Consider the following 22,953-nt stretch of genomic DNA (forward strand, 5'->3'; position numbering starts at 1 on the left):
TCTGACCCCCCCCCCCCCCCCCCCTCCCCCCCCCCAAAATCTTGAGTGTCTTTGAACCATGTGTCGTCCACTGGAAATGTTCAGACAGCAAATGGTGGCATGCAGGAGGCCTTTCATCCCCACTGGAAGGATCTAACCACCGGTGGCACCGCTCTGATAATTAGAGATTTTTAATTAAGATCACATTGCGCATACATCATTAGAGCCAATCCTGCACAGCTCTCTCCCCGTGACTCATGTCTTACATTTCCTTTAGAGCTTTAATGGGTCAGGTGAAGTTTAGTTTTACTTTTGCCACGCTGCGGCCAATAAACCCTGCGGGAGTTACAGTTAAACATGTTGCCAAATTATATATGTGTGTTCAGAGAGCTCTGTAAATTTCTAATCAACAAATGAATAAGTCTCATGTCATTAAGCTTCACTAAAAATGCTTTTTAAATGAGTAGGCCAACATATTAATAAGTTAATCTCTTATGTGTTGCAGCGCTGTTGTTTAAAACCAGTTAAAAATCAAAACACACAAATACAGTCAATTTCTATCAATATTAAAAACAACAATAAATAAAATAAAATAAAAATAAATATGATGTGATTACTGTTGTCTGTGACTTTGCAAAATCCATTTGTCCCACTACACATACAAACATCCCTAGTGTGTGTGTGTCTGTGTGTGTGTGTACTTTGTGTAGTGTACTTTGTGTAAGCGGGGGAGAGCTGTGTAAAAAAAAAAAAAATCCTGCTTTTCATTTTCATCCAGGATGTTTAATTCATTACAGGTTAATGAAACGGAAATAACATCAGCATCAAGATTACTCATCAGTTATAATATACATCAACAGCATACTGTGTGTGTGTGTGTGTGTGTGTGTGTGTGTGTGTGTGTGTGTGTGTGAGGGAGAGTTTTATTAGGCCCATAACTCTTGAGACTCCAGAGGAAGCTGTAAGCATTAAAGCTGAAGGCCAAATCTCTGCACACTGCAGCCTAATGTGAAACAGCTCAGCTGGGAGCTCAGAGAGAAGAGGCTGCTGAATATTCCACATTCACAACATTTTCTACACTGAAACACGACAAGAACATTTGTGTGTGCACGTGTGTGTGTGTGTGTGTGTTTGAGAATAATTTGTTTTGGTGACATTTAGCAACACAGATTTATTTTTGTAGAATAAGTCACTTTTATGGAAATTACATGATTCACCTGAACTATAAATGTAGATCTGCGGTTGTGCTACGTGTGTGCAGAGAGTGTGTGGTCTCAGAGAGCTGCACAGAGCCTCACCAGGAGGATTAATTATTATTATTACATTATTATTAAGATAACTATAATGATAACTATATTTCATCTGTGCAGTTGCGTCTGTTCTGGCTGGAGAGAGGATGATTCCACGGCAGGTAATTTGTATTAAATTAAAAACAGGCTACATGATGACATGCGTGATGACAAGATATCCGTTAATTCTTTAATTAAAAATGTTTTATCATCACAGTTTGGTGTCAACACAATAAACTGTCCCGCTGATGAGCTCACTGTGGATGCTGCATTGCTTAATGGATCACACGTGGAATAATACAATGTGTGCGACATCTAGTGGCGAAACTGTGACTCACATCTTCCAGTAAAATGCAGCTCTGTACGCTTGTTGTTGGTTTCTGACGTTTTAGTATTTGATTTGTCCATGTCATGTTTGAGTTTCAACTTCAACTTCTGTCAATAATACTAATAACAGTAGTAATGATAAAGTTTATGTGTATAGCACTTATTTAAAAAAAAGTTACAAAGTGCTTTACGCATAAAAACACAACAATAAAAGACACAGTGTTTGAATAACCAGGCGAGCATTAAGGAGGAGGAAAAACACACAAAGGAATAAACTTGTAAAAACAGTGCCTTAATTTAAAATTAAAACTAAGCAGTGCAAGATTTAAGTGCAAGTGGGGGGTGCAAAATGGTGGTAGCTAGGGAGGGACTTGTGTGGTTTTACTTTTGGTTACACAATGTTTTAAAGAAAACATACTGGTTGGTTTGGAAGGCTTGTTTTCTTTATCACAGCCAGAAACTGAAGAAACAGATTTCAAATTTCCAATGGACCATCGACACAACATGTGCAACAAACACTTTGTCAGAAAAAATAAACATGTCAAATCTGAGCTCAAAATAGTGTTATTTCATCTAATTAGCTTTATTCTACATCTAATTTCAAATTGGGCAAAAAATGAATTGTTTGCACTAAGTGAAAAAACTTGAATTTTTTCAACACCAGGATTTTGTCTTGGACTTGGGTAAGTTTTAAAAATCTAATGACTAATTTATTGTGAGGGGAGGGTCATACATTTTCCGGGGAGGGTAAAAAAAACAAACAAACAACAACAGCAACAACAACATCAAAGTCACACTCCCACCACCCACCTCCTCTGATGAATAAAGAACAGTCCCTTAGAAAGAAGATACATGATTTATGTATTGTTGTGGATTAATGACTGGACACTGGCATGAATTCTGCATTCTGAAATATGACTCAAGATATTACAAATAATTTCAGTTCAATCAATCTATAAGTGCATAATTTCATTTATTTTTACGTTGTGTTTTTTACTAATCAATTAGTTGATTTATCTGGTAGTGTAGTCCTTCCCTTAATCTGAACACTAAAAGTTTATAGGCCTATTGTTTTACATTTTAATATTTGTTTTTTAATATAGGCTATTAAAAAGTGTATTAGTAGCCTATATTCTTTATATTGTATATATTCAATAGATATTCTATAGAGATCTATCTATCTATCTATCTATCTATCTATCTATCTATCTATCTATCTATCTATCTATCGCTTCACAAAAGTACAGGGAAAAAACTACAACGCAAAGGATTCTGGGAAACACATCAACCTCTGCTCCCAAGTGACGTCACCCGTTGTTACGTATCGACGCCGCGCCAACTCAACACGCTTGACATGTCAGTTGAGGTAACAGAGAAAGTGTCCTGTCTGCTCGTGTGTGCGCTAACTTGACTAAATGAGCGGCTAACAGGAACTCTGAGACACCACCGGATGTAAGTAATTATTTAAATTAAATACATAATGAAGATATTTCGCATTAACGTCAGTGTTTAGCTGGTGTCGATGCTAATGTGCTGTTTTGTTGTTGCAGTAACGTTAGCTAACTAGCTAAGTAACGTCACAGCAGTGAACACATGCTAAGCTCATGTTGTAGGTATGACTGTTTGATTTAGACCAAATGTATCTGTAACATTAAAACATAAGGCTTCTCTGTCTGGTGTAACGGTGGTTAAACAGCGTTACTGTCGCTAGCTAGCAGCGCTGTAAACACTGTTTTGATGGAGCAGCTAATGCTAGCTGTAACCACATTAGCTGGAAACGTGCAGTTATAACAGTCTTTAAATGTTTTATTTGCCTTTAAACAGCTTTAAGTTATGAACAGGAGGTCTTAAGGAAAAGTCAGTTAATGCTGTAACATGACCAGCACTTATTCCGGTGACCAACCTGAGGCTAATGTACCCAAACGTTGTTGCTAACAGTGCAAACCAGACAAACTCAATGCAAATCATTGTGTGTTACAGTTAAAACTGTCCTGACTCAATTAAAAACTGATTTTCAGCAGGTTCCTGCTATGCAACAAAAACACATTATAATACAGAGTAAAAACAGAAACGATGAACAGAGGCAGAACAACAAAACACAGGCAGCTGCACAGACAATGCAGAGTAGCAAACTGAGGTGGAGTCAGTAAAATGGGATTTAAACCGGTGGTTGCATCCTTATGCATGTTTGAAATGTGTAATAGAGGTTATTGCTCTAATGTAGTGAGGGATCTTGCTCCAGATCTTAGTGTAAGTGTGACAAAATGATCTCTGACCATAATTGTTTTCTGAGGCGGTACAGGAATAAGTGCATGTGAGACTGATCTGGTAATGTGTTGCTGTCTTGTGTTGTGACCTGAAGTCGAGCAGTAAGTGTAGGGTTGGAGTTTGTTAGATCAGGTCCCTCCCTTGAAACACAAAATTTAATTTTATTCAATTCAATCCTACAGAGAGAGAGATGGACAGCAACAGCAATGATAACAACGATAACAATAATATTAAAAATAATAACAGTAGTATATAATAGTCGTGATTTGATTTGATTTGATTTATATTTTGTGTCATGCACAAGTACAGACCTGAAACAAACTAGTCTGCCTTCTATCCCAGACCTGGCAACAAAATTCAGCCACAGGAAAGGATCCCCTTCTGAAACACAACTCGTATTTTTCAAGATCATCCAACCAAAAGAAATCCATATACATAGAGGTCATTTATCTGAAAAGTACGTCCCCTTTGTCTTCATATACAGGACAGTAAAACATGAAGTGAACCTCATTCTCACCTTCACCTCAATTACACAACAAACAAATTGATGAGTCATCTCTGATTGGACATCTTCACAAGTCTATTCCAAAGTCAAAGCATTTGACATTTGTGTCTGATGTTCGGAGGATCCCCATATTTCCACTAAAGGTCAGAGTGGTAGTAGTAATGGATATGATAGTATTTTATGGTGTTGAGAGAACAATACCAGCATGATCCCAAATGCTGAAAAATATTTTCAGACATTTTGAACCTGACATCACGTTGCAATGTTGAAAATTGGGTAAAAAACTTGAACAGGTAGGGTCACTCCTAAAGCAAACGCATTATAACGATAGAATATAACTGTACAAATTTTATTTTATGAGCTCTAAATATTGTTACTGTCTCACTTTATATATTTATTATTATTGCTATGTCCTAGCAGCAGTGACTGAAGGTTCGATTCGAACTCCAGCCCTTTGCTGCATGTCGTCATCTCTCTGTCTTCACATTTCACACGACTGTCCCATCTAATGAAGGCAAACATGCCAAAAAAGTCATCTTAAAAAGAAAAAAAAAATCAATGTTTTCCTGTATGACATTTTGTCTGGTGTCCTCACGTGATTCTGAATTAAAACACTTAAAGTACTTTGTTTGAAAATAATACTTTAGTAACAAGTAAATGATATCCTCAGAAAGGTGAAAGCTACTTTCATGTGCAGTTTTAACCTATTTTAATTGATATTTGTCACTGGGCCACATGGTTCATAGAGTTTCCAGGGATTTCCCATCGTTTTTTTCGTTCTTGCCTGAATGACAGTTGTGAAATCATGAGCAGCCACATGTGGACCAACATCACTTGTAAAAATGAGTCATGTTCTGAAGAGGTCATGTGTAGTTATGAGTTAAATCACTCCTAGATGTCACTGTCTGGATCGGCCGTGCAGATTTAACAGCTTTTCAGAGTTGACTATATGAACTGCGTCTTTGTTGTATCTGTAAGTTATATAAGGAGCCGTAAGCAAAGTTTTCCTTCGTAAATCCACAACAGCAGCAGCCATTGTGTCCAGTTTTCTGTAGGCGGCTTGCTAATTCCTGGTGATGTAAGTGTCCTGTAAATGTGGTGTTTAACATCATGTGTAGCTGTAAACAGTGAGTATCATGTGCTAACAGAGACTTTCTGTTCCACAGTGAGCCAAAGGAATCAAAGAGAAGACGACTGTAATTTACAGACATGGGGGGCCTGATATCCAGATGGAACGTACGTGGACGGTAGAAAAGAAAGAGTCAAAAAACACTATGAGGTTAAAGTACAAGAAATGAGAGTGGAAAAGAAGAGTTAACATTGCACAATACAAACAGGAAAATAATAATAACACATAACAATTATGAGACAAGGCTAATATAAGTGTCATTTAGTCTTTTTTCAAGAAGAGATTCAGCAGATCAAACTGATTTTGATGGTCTGAGCTCCTCAGGGAGAGAAACATTTTAAAGGTCGCCTTTCATCACTTGGATTTTAAAGGGCTGATATTAAATATAGCGCCATGTCATGCAGCACGTCAACCAGTATTAGTGAAATTGGTCCCAAAATATACCCCACAGGCAACGATTGTCGATAGAAATCAATATCAGACGTTTCAAAATTTGATAAGAGTCTTAAATTCTGATGCACTTTGTGATAGTTTTGTTCCAGTGTTTATAGACAGTAAATGTCATGTTTGAAATGATGACACAGTCCATGATTCTTAGATTAAAATGAAGAAAAATGCTAATGAATAGAGAGGAAGTGAGGTATGTTGTTTTATCATTTTGATAACTACATTGTTTAACTCCACAAACATGGACAGCTGAGTCATATTAGATTTTTCTTGTGTTCTCCTTAAGTGATGACTGCATGTGAAATCATTTAGGTGTGTTGGTTGTCGACGCAGTGAACCTTGCACCCAAGCTAGATGTAATTCATGTGCTATTTTTAGACATACTAGAGAAGTCAAAGGGAAAGGGAGAGAGACATGCAGAGAGAGTGAGCAGCAGAATACAACCCTGGGTTTTTGCATTTATTCATTTTTCAGACCGACAGAATGGGAATCAAAAACAAAAGAACACACAGACAGAGGCAGGGACATGTGAATTCACATTTGCCTTTATTTACATACAGCTGAGATATTTCAGTGAACCAGACACCGATCCCTCGATGAGTCACAAGCACGGCTGGGTTACGATACCAGCACCAATACCGAGTACTTCATTTGACACCCATCATGTGAATGGAAGTTGCGTAAAATGCCCCTACCACTCATAATGCAACAAATACACTGCAACACACACACACACACACACACACACACACACACCTGGTTGATTGTGCCAGACTGACCCTGATGACCCACACTGGAGCTCCTGATGGTGCCGCGATCAAGCTTCACTGCTGGCGAACACAGCGACACTCTCACTGACCTCTTAACGCCCCCTGACACAAACATGCCAGACTGACTGTTTAGAATACACACACACACACACACACCAAAATCAAATCAACACTCCGACCCCTTGTGGAAATTTTAACTGACCTGTTTCACTGTTCTTATCTCATGCTGTTTGTTTTATCAGTGTTATGTCTTTGTCTTGTTATAAAAAAAAATATAAGAATAAATAAGTTAAGACTCAGCTGATACCTTAAAGGTATTGATTCTCACCCCAAGTCACAAGTAAACATGTGTTTACAGGTACAGGATTGATTGTTTACTGTGATCAGTTCTGAGAATCCCATTGTTTATTTCTGCTGATGAACCTGATGATGATTTTCTGATCTTTATCCTCATTCCAGACAAAGCAAACCACAGTTGAGCAGCTGGAGACCCTCGACAAGGTACGGACTGAATATTGTATCTGATTTTATGCACTCACACAATGATTACAGCACAGAAAATGGATGCCATGTCTTCCTTAGTCTCTCGGGTTCCTTGTGTTTTTCCACAGAGTATGATCACAGTCAAATGAAACATGTGCGCCCAGTTTGTTTTTTGTTTTTAATGATGAAGATTTATCGCACAGTTAACTGGGGCCCATCTCAAAAGCAGGATTATTGAATCGGGGGATGATCACACAGAACATGGGGCAGGAATTTGACATTAGTTATCCAGCTAGTTCATCAATCCTGCCTCATCAGAAAGGTCACTGTTTTATTGAAGGTGGGATGTGGCGTTTACTTGCATCATCCCAAAACAGTAACTCTACCTGAGAATCCCAAATCAGAAAGCAAACAGAAGAAAACTTCAACTCGATGACGATGAATTCTGCAAACTCCCAGTTGATGAACTCAAAACCTAACATCTGATTTTTGGAGATTCTTTGCACTGTTAAATAACCTTTAACTTCCATGTTTCTCTTGTAGGAGATTAAAGAGTTGGAGGAGTTCAGAGCCAAAAACCAACGTCTGCAAAAGGTAGAGTCAGCAAAACACCCAAGATGTGCCACGATATTCTTAAACTGCAGTTTCTTTTCTCTCATTGAAGTACTTGTGTGTATCTGCCTGCAGCTGTGGGTCGGCCGGTTGCTTCTCTACTCGTCAGTCCTATACCTGCTGACATGTCTGGTTGTGTACTGTCTCTACCTACCTGAGCAATGGTTGGATAGAATCGCCATGGCTCTGCCTTTCTTCATATACCCTGTGCTGTGAGTGCTCATGTTGTTTTACAGTGTAAATTTGTATTTACTTAATTATTTGTATTTTATTATCTTCTATGAATTTGATACGTTGTCCAGCAGAGTGTTGGTTAGTGTTTGTTGACAAGTTTGACTCTCAAGTTGATTATTCCTCCTCTTCATCAGGGTTTGGTTCATCAGGAAGTTGTTGATCTTCCTTTTTTCCAAACGCACTGAGAGAAACAGTAAGTTGTCCATCTGTCCTTCTCTGTCCCTCCATCCAGCTAACGCATTACATATTCCTTTCAGGCCTCTGTTATTTTTAGGACTTAACAAAAGACACAATGACTCGCATTCTTACAGAATTACTGAACAAACAGCTTGTTAATATTGTAAAAATACAATCTCACAGCTTCATAATAAACTTAGTATACTCCACTTCCAGATATGTTTGACATAGTGTGTTTGATTGGATGGAAACTGATTTCAGAGAACTGACAAATATTATTTCTGCTTCTTTTTTTAGGTGATAAACTGGAAGAATTGAAGGCTGCCAAAAAAAAGATCGTAAGTGTCCAGCTCGTCACAAGTGACCCCTTGCTAAGCCCCGCCCCTTTGTGATGGTTTGTCAAGCTGTTGGAGCGAGCATGGAGCCCTCACTGTAACTAACTGCACTCCCTGAAGAATTATGATCACATTTTTGGGAAAACAGAAAAGTGATTCCAGAGAGAAGCAGACAAAAGAGTCAACAATATACTGTATGTTTGAGGGATATATCCAGGATGTCAAACTGACTCAGCAGCAACAATAGTAATAATAAACAGATTTAGAAGATAAAGATAGAAGCCTAGTCTAACGTACAGATCAGTGTACAAATGAACAACGTTCATCTGCACACACTGTGATGACGCACAGCTGATTGAACATGGGAAGGTTTCCCTGTTTCCCCTCACTGGTTCCTGTAGAGCGTGTGTATACATTCAGTCGGCTATACCTTCAGTAGCTAGCTAGCTAACCCTACACTTTTTGGGGTTTGATTTTGGTTTTGTAACGGGTAAGAAACGTATATCTCCCTCCAACCTCTCCAGGTAAGGAGTATCATTAACACACGATGAGCTCCAGGCACAATGTTTAACTAGAAATCCACAAGAAATTCTTTCTTTAGAAATTCTTTTTTGATGGCTCATTTCAACAAGTTCAGAAAACAGTTGCATGTAGTGTCCCCTCTAAACATAAAGGTTTTGCTACTCTGAGATAAATTATTCAGACCAAGTTTATCCTCATGGCTTCAGTCTGCACGGTGGAATAAAACTTGCCCTGGTTTGTGTTTCCAGCTGGAGGAAGTGATGGAAACAGAGACGTACAAAAACGCTAAAGTCATCCTGGAGCGCTTTGATCCTGAAGCGAAGAAGAAAGCTGTGAGTTGTCTGGGGTTTTTTTTAACTTTATCTGTGTGTTTGTTGAGTTTTTATCTTTTATTGTATCTTTGTTTTGTTTGACTTTTGTTGGTCTTGTCTGCTGTCGTGTTGTAGGAGCTAGAGTCGACTCCGGTGCGTCCACAGATGACTCCCAGGCCAGGACAAGGTACGACACAGATCAATACACAGCAGAAAGATACAGCATCACGTTTAAAGTTTGTTGAGTGGTGTTTGGTGGAGCTCAGGCCAGAGGAATGCAGAAATGAGAGCTATAAAAAGTGTTTGCTTCTCAGAGAATACATGATGTGATTAAAGGAGAGACGTATCAAATGTCTGCCTCTGCAAAGTAATTTACTCTGATGAATTTCTCTTGTCTGTGCAGAGATTCGACAGAGAGGGGTGGCAATGAGACCCATGCCGATGGGCACCCCGGCTGCAATGACTCCCCCACCTGGAGCACGGCCTCCAATGGGACCAGGGGGCACACCTGTGGGTAAGGGGGCTTACTGAGATACTTGACATGACGTATGATGAAGTATCACAGTTTGTAAGTACATGAACTTTGATCTGGGATCCACACAGTTCCGTGAGTTGACATTGAGAGCTCGTCAGATGTGTCTTTTCATGACCAGTGTCTGTCTGTGCAGATTCTCAGGCCGAATCACTAAGTCAAAGGCAACTGGACTGAACAGCAAGCCCAGCTGCCTTTGACTTAGTTGTTTCAGATGTCTGTTTGTGTCTTTATCCGATGTTGCTCTCCCTACAGAACCTGTCCCTCTCTCAGCTCCAGGAGGACCGCCGGAGAGATCTGCTCTGTCTGCCTCTGTCCTCCAGGGGGCGATACCCAGGACCCCCAGCTCTCCTATACCAGGAGTCGGTAAGTTGTCAAGCCTTTGAATTAAGTCTTGGCACAAATGCTTCCTTGTCTGCATGAAACATCCTCTGTTGCTGGCTTCTGCAATCTAAAGCTGGGCTCAGACTCCAGGAGAAATCTGGTCTTGGACCTTGGTTGGTACCGATGTTCGGCTCAGATTATCTGATGATGTGAAAGGTTTATAGATCCGGTGTTAAACCTCCCAAACTGCTGATAGGATGGATTTCCGATCTGAATGATTACATCAGCATGGAGCAGCTGATGGTGTTGCCAAGTAATGGCAATGCTATAATGTTCTCGCTCTTGAGGCTAACATTAGCTAGCATAGTACTGTTGACAGATATTAAAGGTGACAGTTAAATTCTCACCTCCAGTTCTCACTGAAGAATAGACAAGCTGCGTTGACCATTTTCTCATCAGGACTCCTTAATCCTCCTTTTTTTTTTTTTTTTTTCATTGCTAAGTATTGTCAGCATGACAGCAAGGTGTCACACCACATCAGTCTCCATTTTGTTGACATCCGTATTCCCATAAGATTACGTGAGGTAGTGCATCCATGCTCTCTGGCACGATAGTCTTAATATCTTGCAGTGTGTCATGGGCCATTATTTTCAGAATTTGTATTGCACGCATGTTCGAGTTGAGAAAGAAGAACATCTGTGAAGTTTCTCATCATGCCGTGATGCAACCTGATTTCAACCTGTGTATTAATTTCCATGTGTGTGTCTTCAAAGGCCTGCACCCACCAGGTCCTCCATTAGCAAGACCCATCCTGCCCAAAGACAGGGGAGCCATGGACCGAGTCATTGAATACCTGGTAGGGGATGGACCACAGAACAGGTGAAGACCCTTTGTTTTTCCAAAAATGTAAAACACCTTTGTTGGAGCTAAGTCTACTCCTTGCAGCGACTGAGATATTTAACCCAGCTTGACCTGGCTGCTTCGGTTGATACCACAGCTTCCCGTGGTTGTGTTGTGTTCAGAAAATGACCTGCATGCTCCAGTTGCAGAACAATCACCATATTTATTCATACCAGCAAGCATAAGGTTAAATACATTTTTTGCACACATGGTTAATACAATTAATGTCTAGAAACTGAAAGGACATATTTGGCTCTTACAACCTTGTGAAAGTGGCTAACAACTTAATGCCATATTAAAATCCCCATCAGTAGTCTGCAGATTCTCCACAAGGGAGTGGTGTTCAGTCATCGTCAGAGCACTAACCAGCCGTACCAGCCTGCATTATCTGTAGGACTTAATAGGAAGTAATAGCTGCAGCAGTTTCACCCAGTAAATGAAGACATGTTGATGCAGCTGCAAGAGAGACTTGCATACTCTAGACTTTGGTGGAGCCCTTGATCACAAACATACCCTTGGTTTAATTTGAGCTACCTGCACCTTTTGGGCTATATGTTTACCTTTGATTTAAAAATGAAGTCCATGCCTTGAGGTACACATGTCCTCGGGTTTTCAAGCATACTCTGGAAAAAAGATAATCAATGATGGAAGCAGATAAAGCAGATAAATGGGAATCAGCTTTTACAAAATAACTTCTGGAATGCACTGAACATCACAGAAGTGTTATATCAAACAGTCTCTGTCTCCCTCTGTCCCTCCTTTCTTTCTATAGATACGCTTTGATCTGCCAGCATTGTTTTTCTCATAACGGCATGGCCCTGAAGGAAGAGTTTGAATATCTAGGTAAGAACAAAAACACACCTCTGCATATAATGAGAAGATCCATCTCACTGACAGAGAACACTGTAAATAGAGCTTTTGAGATTATAAACTCCAGGAAGTTATTGTAAAGCTAATGGGAAATATTATCCAGTGGAACTGTAACTCTGTAAAATGAAACACTGTCTCTCTGTAATTCTTTATCTCTATCTTTCTATCCAACGCCACAGCGTTCCGTTGTGCGTATTGCTACTTCCTGAATCCGGCCAGGAAGACACGCCCTCAGGCTCCCAGGCTTCCAGAGTTCAGCTACGAGAGGAGGCTGCGAGCAGAGTCTCGTTCTCCTGGACCAATGCGGCGTTCAGGAACAGACACAGAGGAGAGTGCACCTCCTTCTGGAGGTACTGAAAAACACACAGACACACAGCAAGCAAGACCGAGCACGACGAGGTCTCCTCAGGTCTGAACTGAGAAAACATGCTGATGGTAGCAAATCCTAAATTGGACCAGTGATAAAACAAAACACAATATCTGTCGTGATTCATAAACATTTGAAGAGCAGTCAGACAGTGTTTGACCGGATAAACATCTGAGATCAGACAAAAAGTAACTGGGTCTGAATCTGAGACGAGAAGGAAATTGAGAAAAGTGGTTCAGACTTGAGACCAAGAAGCTGAACATGTGTGTGACACATCTGAGAGAGACCTACACACACACACACACACACACACACACACACACACACTCACTCACACTGTCAAACTCACACCGTTCTGTGCATCTTTATGTGACTTACTCCATGTCCTAACCCCCTGTGTTAAATGCTTTGTAGTCCAGTGTTCCAGTCAATGTTTTCATTTGTTTGTGTTTGATTCTTCTCCCAACGTTAATGATGTCAACTTTTACCCTTTAGTAGTTGTTTGTGAGCACAGAGTCAGCGGAGGTGAGACACCACCACTTTAAAATATCACCATCCGTTTAGCTCCAGTAGGAAGAATGTTTAAGAAATGTAATTTCTTTCTCAATATCTTTTTTCATCATTTTTACCAGATGAAATCAGTTGTAAATTCAGTCCCTCCAGGATGTTGCGATCTCAACAGTTCATGCAAATTCAGCCAGTCTCCATTAATTCTGCGTGACCTTGCAATTTTGTCCAGTCACCGCAACTTTAAAGCAAAATCTCATTTCATTGTAGAGCTGCATGCAGCGTCTGTATTCGCTCAGCCCCTCCTTGACCCTCTCGCTCACTCTGTTTATTATGAGACTACTGCTGCGGGATCAGAGCTCTTTGCCTGGGACAGTCAAATACAGTGACAGGACTAACAGAACGGTTATTAACAGGATTAACGTCAGAGTTGAGCATTTTCGGTGTGTGATATCCGGGTCATTGTCAGATGTTAAGTGCGGCTGCTTGCCTTCTGCTCAAGCGGTAAAATATAAAGGATGAGATCACGTTGTGCTGTGTTAGCTCATGCAACAGCAGCAACAGCTGATTGTTGATGATCAGCTGTTGCCGCCCCCACACCCCCTACCGTAACAAATACATTCTTATTCTATGGGAAACACTGAATGTTCATAATAAGCTCTGAATGTGAGACAGGGTCACGGCTTTTTTGCACTCTTAACTTGTCCCCACAATTTTAATGCAAAACTCGTATGTAAACATTGCAACATGCTTCGCGTTTTTTTAGAAAAGCTGCCATGAAATCAGGCATTTCAGGCCACAACAAGCACAAAATGAAGCGGTAGAATCTGCAGGGACTGAAAAATATAATCCTGGCATGGCTCCTTCATGGTGAAAAAGAACCTTCGGGTTTGTCGTCAGGGTGGTGCAACACTATCCAACTTCTAACCAGAGTAAAAACTTTTGTCTTGCTCTGGGTTGAACTACTGCAGGGTGACATTGCTTTTAGAGAGTGTACATCTTACCTAAAATGCAGGTTATTATAATTCTTACAAATGAATTCTGTGCGAGCAGAACAGTACAACAGACTGTGAGCACAGTAGATGTTCCTCTGCACATTTTCTCTGTCAGACCTGTGAACACGCTAACCGTGTTGCGTTCTAGTGACCAGTGGGTTTAACGGTGTGATCTTGCCTCTAGCCAAGGCTCCAGCTCCGTGGAATTTGGTCCACAGTTTCCAGATCCAGCAGAGTCCAAAGAACCCCCAGAACCGACCCCTGCAGAGTCCAGGTTCCCCTCCTCTATCTGCACTGTGTCTGATCTGGCTTAATTGAAACTGATTACACCAGAATGGATCAATTTTCTTCGCTGTAGAATCCATAACATCGTAGAGCACAGCCAAATGCTGATCCCAAATTTGCTCTAATCACACTAAAGCAACCAAAATGGGTCGAAGCAGATACTGGATGTCTTCAGCAGACCTGGGTCAAATACATGTGTTTCCAAATACATTAAAGCCCATTCAGAGAATTCAGATTCATCTAGCAGAGTTTAGAAAATCAGAAAAATGAACAACTAATTGAGTTTTGTCTGAACTGTCCTGATGGATGAATCCTAAACATTCAAGTTGAAATAAAAAAAAATACACTTGTTTGGCCCAGATCTGGTCTTAACTGATTGTACAAAATATTTACACACATTTCCTAATTTGTTAATTTGCTTTCCAATCTATAGAAGTTAGTGTCTGAATTGTCTTAAAAATCCTCACATTATCTGAACTCGTGTCAGGTACGCTGGCATTAGACAAAAAGAGATCAGAGATTGTGCCTGGTCAAATCACTTCATGTGGACAAAATACAAGAGTGTCAAATATTTTGTGCATTAAGTGTGATTTTTAATAATAATTTAACCCCCATTCGGACAAGATTCTTTTCTTTAGGGGAGCTTGGGAGATTTTAATTCAAGAGCTCTGATAAGTGGTTTTAATCCCAATCCCTGTTGTAATCAAAGTGCCTAATGGCTCCTTTTTATCTACATGTTGTTCATTCCATAATTTAAGTCCCATCTGTACAGGCACCTCACATATGAGTTTTCACACTTTTAGATCTGAGTTTCTAGTTGTATTCAGTTGAGCAGGTGATCCATGACGTGATCTTACCACAGAATATTCTCACCTATTATAAAAACCATTTCCTGTGATTGGACAGTGAGTTTAGTAACCAAAGAACAGGGCAGCTACTTAATTTCTCATCTCCTTCAGGAATATTGATCCTGTCCAAATGGGGCTCCAAACTTTATGGACTTATGATTATTTTCTGTGTAATGGAATTAATCTTAAAGTGTGCAAATAATGGTGCATTTAGACTGTGAATCCTTTTGATTTTTAGATCCACAATGAAAGATACTAAGGATCACATTAAGAAGCAGTGATTCTAATAATGTGATTAAAGGGTCATTTCATGCAAACTCACCCAGAATTAAGAACTTTTCACAGTTCATGTCATGGATTTTCTCCAAAAATTAAAAAACTTCATCCTTTTTCATTCGTTTATTCAAGGCTAGAATGCAGGGGCAGCAGGCTGAGCAAGGTACCCCAGACGTCCCTCTCCCCAGCAACATTTTCCAGCTCCCCCTGGGCAAACGCGAGGCATTCCCAGGCCAGAGGAGATATGTAATCCCTCCAACGTGTTCTGGGTCTGCCCCAGGGCCTCCTAACAGTTGGACTTACCTGAAAAACCTCTGACAGGAGGCACCCTAGTAGGCATTCTGATCAGGTGCCCGAACCACCTCACATGGCCTGTTTCAAAGTGAATGAACAGCGGCTCTACTCTGAGCTCCCTTCTCAGGCAAGCTCAGGGGTTTAGTGCTGCTGTAGCCCACAGGAACAACGCTCCACGGTGCTTTTTTTTCTCTTACATAATCCTCAAACCAACACCCTCATCACGGCTGACGCGGCACCATCCATCTCACTCTATTGTACCCTCACTTTGAGCAAGACCCCGAGATACTCAAACTCCTAAGCGAAGGAGGAGTACAATTTATGGTACCTGGCAAAATCCTGCAGCTCTAATCTGAATACATTTTGAGTAATGAATTTTCAAGGGCGAAACTTCAAAAATGTATCACTGAAGGATTGCACCAGGTCCGATTTATTTATAAGAAGTTTTCAAATTATTATTGTTTTTTTTTTTTTCAAGGAAATCCATGACATGAACTGAGAGGTGTTAAGTAAGTTGGTATGGAATGACCCTATATTGTATTCTTGACATATGTTTATCTGTAACACCACAGCAGCTGCTGTTGGGTTTTGGAACAGAGACATTTTGTAGTTTTAATTATCCTCTGGAGGCTGTTTTGTTGGATGGGAGGAGGGAGATTTTAAGGGATGTGAGTAAAGCCTCCCTGCCTCTCCCAACTCTTGTTTAACTCATGTTAACTCTAACAAAGGGAATGCTGCTAATTTTCTTTGATTTATCACCGATTTTAACTCCCAACAACCAATCATTTGTTCTGTTGGAAACTATTCACATTAACCAAGGTGCTCCCACTGTCTCTCACTGTTTCCTGTTGTTTTATCTCTTGTTAACTGGTCATATACACATATACACTATCTTCTCCTCAGATGAGAGAGAGCTGGGGGAAGACGAAGGACCCACTAAAGGAGCAGAGAGTGACAGCCAATCAGAGGAGCTGCAGCAGCAGGTAGAAGAAGAAAGAGAAGAGGAAGTGGTTCAGGAGGAGGCGGAGGAGGAGGAGGTGGAATCAGAGCAGAGTCACAGCGCCCCCTGTGAGTCAGAGTCTCAGCCATCATAGTCACAGAGAGTCCAGAGGAGGACCAGGAATGTCGGATCATTCGATTGGAACAAAAGGTGTTGGTAGTGGCCATGATAGACAGGTGGCATTTTAAAGCAATATAGGTGGACAAGGATTGTCACTAGCAGCAGCATAATGATATTGTACTTCCTTGCAACCAAAAACTAGATCAATCACTGTCATACTGACACAAAGCAGGTAGAGGAGATTATGTAGGTAATGTGGTAAATGGTGTGTATTCTCAGTGAACAACATAATAACTTTGGATGTACGCTCATTGTATTTAATGGTAAAACTGTCCAAAAATATTGCCTAAATGATGCCAACATATCATGGCCTTAACAGTCTGAGTGGTTCACTTGGAAGATGTCAGATTGATGACCGTAGTTTTAATTTTAAGGCTGTTTCTCAGTAGAGCAGTTTGCTGATGATGACGCTGTATTTGTGGTGATTGACTGTTAATTTTTCAGTATTCTATCATTTACAGGATAAGGTTGTTTTAGGTTTGACGTAGTCGCCTGCCGTAGGATTTGAACATGGAGAGTTTGTTTTTAGATGAAACTGCTGGTTCACTATGTTTGTCTTCAGATGAAACGAGAACATGCTGAAATTTTGCTTCCTTCGCTGACTCTGACGCCACTCAGTGTAGCGTCTGTATATTTAGCTAAATATCACACATTATCATGATGCAAATTGAATGTAGGGCATACATGTTATTTATTGTATTGTCGGGTTGTGAGAGAACATGAAATCAAACAACTACATCTGAAGACGAACCTGTTGTGAATCAGGACATAATCTGTTGTGTTAGTGGTATGCCATTAAGTTTCAAGACACTGCTGCGGCTTTCTTCGTTTCCTGGTTTTAATCCCACACACATGCTCGTAGCCTTTTAAAGGAATACTTAACTGGCAAAATGACCACTTGTGTAACAACGACTCACCACGTGTCACAATGCCTCCACTGTGAACGGAGAATCCAAAAAAGCGGACTTTCTTCATGAATTGAAATAAACGAAACGAACGAACAAAAGTAACCAAGAAAAAAATAAGATAGTAATGATAAGTAACATAAGTTATGTTTCATGTTTCATGTCTGAAATGGAATAGGAAGAAGCAAACTGCTTATGTAGTTCTGCCCCTGTTCTGTTCTGATACACAGTCAATCACATAAACCAACTCTCTGCCCCAGTGTCTATCCGAACAACTAAATCACTTGCTCTTCTTCATATATATATAATCAGCAACACACTCAAAAAAGGAAATGGAAAACCAGTTATGACAATATCACCGTTAGCGTGTACACATTTGTACGTATTTTTAACAGTCTGATATTTTTACTTGGTTTAATATCTTCCTGTAGTCCATTCCACAAAATCTCTCCACAAATACATACACACATACGTTTATTTCAGTGATAATTGTGTGGGCAGTGCTGAGCATACGACTGGATAAATGAAACTTTGATTATACTGCACGGAGTTGTGTGACAGTTTGTGAACAGATTTTTTACTGTTGTTAAACACGGACCCCAGTGACTTCACTTCATGAAGAATTTTCGTCTTTTTTGGATTCTTCATTCACTGTGGAGAGAAAAGTTTTCTTTACAAATTCAACTAACTAATAAACAAGTGATCATTTTGCAGGTGAAGTATTCTTTAAACACAGATACTTGGACAAATAGTAATACTGACATTTCATCAAACTCTGATGCATGTACTCATTTTATCCTGCTGAATTTTAAAGTTTTTATAAAATAATGTTTTAGCATGCAGCTTGTTCTAGACAAGCGTTAAGATGAAGTTAGTGCGTTTGAATGCAGCTGATGTTTCTCTGGTAAGCTGCACTCAGATCTGCAAGAAGTTCTAAGTGCAGGTCAAAATGAAGGAATAGATCTGGGTATGTATATGTACATATGTATATATCCAGTAAAGCCTTGTTTCCACCGAGCAGTACGGTACGGTTCAGTCCGATACGCATTTTTTTCCATTTCCACTGTAAAAAGTTGTGGATGGTACCAATGGAACCATTCCTTACCGTCCCCATGTTTGGTCCCCCCTCTGTTGGGGTACCTAGCACACAGATTTGGTACTAAAAGGTGGAGCTGTGAACACTGCAGTCTGATTGGTCAGTAGAGGACGGTCACTCTGCTCAGGGCTGAGTTGTGGCTGGTTTTGAGGCTCATGTAAGAGAACAAGAAGCATCGCGGAGCATCGTTCCTGTCGGCCATGGAGACACTAAACCCCTGAGCTTGCCTGAGAAGGACTAAATTCACAAACCCACTATTTTTAAATATCCCATGCAGAGACACTGCAGCCTGTTCTGTTTTGTTCTGAAAATGTCGAGGTGTAGCCTCGTTCTGTGGACGATAAACCAGGTGCACTGCTTACTGGTGATGAGAAAATACAGCGAGTGTTGGACGGAGACCAGAACCCCACCCACATTTAAAAGTACTGTTTGCGGTGGAAACATTTAACAAATCTAGGGTCTAGGTACCTTAATATCTGAAGGGTTAGTTTTGGTTCTAAAGGTACCAAACTGAAAGTGTTTGGTGGAAACGGAGCTGAAGTGGATGACGCACTTACCAGAGACAGCAGCTGCTGCAAGTCTGTACATTGATGCCTCTGTTTCTTCTTTGTTGGTGAGAGAGTTAGATACAATCTCTCAGCAGCAAATTATTTTCACCAAATAAATGTCCCAGTTATACTGCAGTTGCTGTGTACTGTGTGTAACTGAACTCAGATCAGCCATCAGTGGTGCAACAGGTTGTAAACCATTACAGGTATGTAACCCTGCTGCATAAACCGCGCTCTCCCTGCATACAAACAGCATGTGCACTCATCAGGTTTTATTTGACTCTTATTTTTTTTTTCTAACCAAGTTTTTTTGGGGAAAACTGAACCTCTAAAATTAAACTTTATCGTTGAAGATCTTTCTTCAAGGTTGTGCCTGTCAACTGAAGCTAATTTATGTGCTTGAGGATAGCATCAGTGTTGATGAGCAATGCTAACAATCGTTCAGTTTCTGAATGAACTGAACGTTTCAACGTTTGATAGGTGAAAGAAATTAGCAGACTGGAGCTAAAACTGCCAATTCATCTGTCTGTTTTCTGCCAATCATTTGCCAAATGTGCTGTAGTTTTATCTGTATTACCTGACTTCATTTGCACTGAGTTCTCTTTATTTATTTGGCCATAATGTGTTTTAATCTGTGTTCAGGATTTGATGCACTGTTTCGTTTGAAACATTTAGACGTGTAATCTTAAATTGCCACGGTACTTAAATCAGTTTAAATGTAAAGGCCTGGTTTGGGTTCTGTGGCCTTCTGGTTGCTTTTTAGCATTTGTTGAAATGTTTTTATTGTGTTTTCTGTTTTTGCTTTTATTCATTTGATGTATTTTAAATGTGTGCACTCACAGTAGGTACTTGGTGCTTTGGTTGCTACTGTTTACAGTGTAATCTGCTCCACGCTGATCAGCCAAAATATTTGAACCACCGACAGGTGAAGTGAACGACATTGATCATTTTGTTATAATGCGATGTGCTGCTGGGAAATTTTGGGTCGTAACACACCACCCACTCAAACACCGTTACAGAGCAAGTACATCCCCTCATGGCAAAGGCCCCCCAGCAAGGAGATGTGCTGTGCCACGCCACAAAAACTGCTGAAAAATGACCCAAAGAACGTGACAGAGAGCTCAAAGTGTCAACCTGGCCTCCAAATTTCTCAGATCCCAATCTGTTTGAGGATTCGTGGGACATGCCCCAGAAGTACCACCTAATCCTGGTGGTTTACCTTGGCTCAGACTTGGCCCTGACCTTTCGAGGCATGGACACTGGACCTCTAGGGGTGTCCTGTGGTGTTTTGGCACCAAGGCGTTGGCAGCGGATCCTTTGAGTCCTGTGGGTTTTGAGTTGGGGCACCGGCATATCTCACAAATGCTTGATCAGATTGGGATCTGGGAATTTTGGAGGCCAGGTTGATGCCTTGAGGTAATTGTCACATTTCTCGGGCCATTGCTGAGCAGTTTTTGTGGTGTGGTAGGGTGTGGAGGCCACTGCCATAGTGGTGTACTGTTGCCATGAGGGGGTGTACTTGGTCTGCAGAGGTGTTTGGATAGGTGGAGCATCCACATGGATGACAGGACCCGAGGTGTCCCAGCAGAACATCACATTATCACAAGATGATCAATGTTACTCACCTCACCTGTCAGTGGTTTTAATATTGTGGCTGATCGCTGTATGTCTAACTACTGTAGCAACAAATTCAGGAGGTTCGTGGCTCGTCTGGCCAGCACTTGCACCCACTGCTTTTGACAGTTTCTTAGAACCAGGAGAAATAGTGAGTGTCTATGCAAATGTAAATATGTGGTGGTATCACCTGTGGTGTTCACATCTGGTCCTAGAAACACACCCAGGCTACCTGGGCAAAATATTCTTGAGGGATAAACTGACGACACATTGAATTCCCTTTAATGTGTATATCTTAATGTGTTAATTTCAGATTTTCACACTAATTCTGTGTTTCTAGTTATTTGTTGACCTCAAACCCTCAACAACCCAGAATCATTTGGAAAAGTTTGCCTTGAAGGTTTGGGCAGCAGAAGTGCTTCTAGACGAACCTTTACTATTGAGGCGAGACCATGTAATGTATTTAAAGCTGCCTGACTCTGCACCTTGACCACTGCTTATCATTTCCATTTTGTCCTGTTATTTCCCTGCAAAATGTTGCATCAGTGTACCTGTATCAGCTGACTGACTCGTGGTCGGCTGAGTGGTGCCAGTGTTTACAAGCTTTTTATCCTCCATGATACCTGCTGGTGATGAAGAGTAGTAAAAACTATAAATATAAAGCTGTCGTTAAGATATTTAAAAACCTGTCAAAAAGTTGTCTCACGCACTGACTCGTGTAACACCTGTTTACTTTGTATTTGTAGTTTTGTTTTTCTCTGCTAGATTTATCAGTTACCTTTCTGCCAATGCTGGTTGTCATTAAGTGGGCGCATGGCACGCCTAATAAAAGTTTTTCAGCAACAAAGATGGCAGTCATCGTTCTGGTGTGGTTCTTATAGGCTTTCAGTGTTTGCTTCACAGATTCATTTAGTATGGCCCAAATAAACCAGCCGCAAGGTCAGAGACCACAAAGGGTCGGTGAAAAAATGTTTGAATTGCTTTGTTTAAACTCCACAGAACATGCCTTTAACCCATGTAGGCCATCACTACGGAAGCCCTCAGATGCAAGGTGATAAAAGAACATTTGCAGGCAACGTTGGACAAAAGTTTATCTCCTGGAATGTCTTGTACGTAGGAGATAATATCTATTGCACTTTTTTTTTTTCATCTTGGCTCTCAAGGCTTCCTTACTGTCCCTTGTATCCTAATGAAGCAACAGTATTTTTTTGGGTTTGTCGTGGAAATGGGACCAAAGTGCACAATCGTGACAAGATATTTAGCCTGCTATAAAGAATAAATCACAAACCACTTATGTACATTATAATACAACAATAAAGACATATAATAAGGCATAAAATAAACAAATGATGACTTTTATTTTTCACTCTATTTCACATCTCCACAACTGCAAATATAAAAAAAAACAATAAATGATCAGAGAAATATGACAGCAGAACTTTACTGTCTTAAACCAAACTAAATGGATAAATGTTTAAAAGGAATCACAGCTGCAAAATAAATCAAGTTGCCTTCAGTCGGTTTCTGTGAACACAGGCAGCAACACTGCAGCTGTGACGTTGCTCAACAATCTGCCTTTGCTACAACACAATTAAAGGTTCAGTGTGTCGGGTTTAGTGGCATCTAGCAGTGAGGAAACTTCTCCTGGGAGAACTTTGGTGGCCGATGCAAACATGCGAATGGCCCTGTCTAGAGCCGGTACTTGATTAGTCCCTTCTAGGCTACTGTAGAAACAACATGGTGGACCTCCATGGGAGAGGACCCCCTGCCCATGTGGATAAAAATGTCTCATTCTAAACACAACAATTCTTATTTGAGAACATTTCTGAATATTATAAACCATTTCTGCTGACAGATGCCCCTAAATCCTACACACTGGACCCAAACCACACAATTATTATCAGCTTTAAGTCTATGTTCCTTAAATGAGAATTCTTTGACCATATTTATCCAAATCATCATGATGTCAGGTATTATGACTTAATAAAAGTCAACAGACTCCATGCCTTTGTTGGCTGTACATTTATCAGTAACTCTACCTTAAACTGCTCTGTTATTTGTCAGATTTTCACGTTTTTCCAAAG

The 22,953-nt window shown here is 40.4% G+C and overlaps 1 protein-coding gene across 3 annotated transcripts; it reads left to right on the forward strand.

The window, feature by feature from the left end:
- The first annotated feature begins 2,916 nt into the window (after window positions 1-2,916).
- Window positions 2,917-21,716, forward strand: lnpk (lunapark, ER junction formation factor). 3 transcript variants are annotated; one of them, XM_050071301.1, is made up of 16 exons: window positions 2,917-3,047; window positions 5,535-5,604; window positions 7,174-7,215; window positions 7,741-7,791; window positions 7,885-8,021; window positions 8,178-8,236; window positions 8,518-8,558; window positions 9,326-9,409; window positions 9,524-9,575; window positions 9,792-9,902; window positions 10,176-10,286; window positions 11,018-11,123; window positions 11,917-11,987; window positions 12,194-12,364; window positions 14,068-14,157; window positions 16,490-21,716. In XM_050071301.1, the coding sequence occupies exons 2-16, from the start codon at window positions 5,578-5,580 to the stop codon at window positions 16,678-16,680; spliced, it is 1,344 nt and encodes a 447-aa protein (XP_049927258.1). In that variant the 5' UTR covers window positions 2,917-3,047; window positions 5,535-5,577; the 3' UTR covers window positions 16,681-21,716. The 3 variants fall into 3 exon arrangements, with proteins under 3 accessions (XP_049927258.1, XP_049927259.1, XP_049927260.1); XM_050071302.1 differs by having other exon boundaries at window positions 10,194-10,286; XM_050071303.1 differs by lacking the exon at window positions 14,068-14,157.
- The last annotated feature ends 1,237 nt before the right edge of the window (window positions 21,717-22,953 follow it).

The sequence above is a fragment of the Epinephelus moara genome, chromosome 19 (genome assembly GCF_006386435.1).
Source record: "Epinephelus moara isolate mb chromosome 19, YSFRI_EMoa_1.0, whole genome shotgun sequence".
In the NCBI taxonomy this organism is placed as follows: Eukaryota; Metazoa; Chordata; class Actinopteri; order Perciformes; family Serranidae; genus Epinephelus; species Epinephelus moara.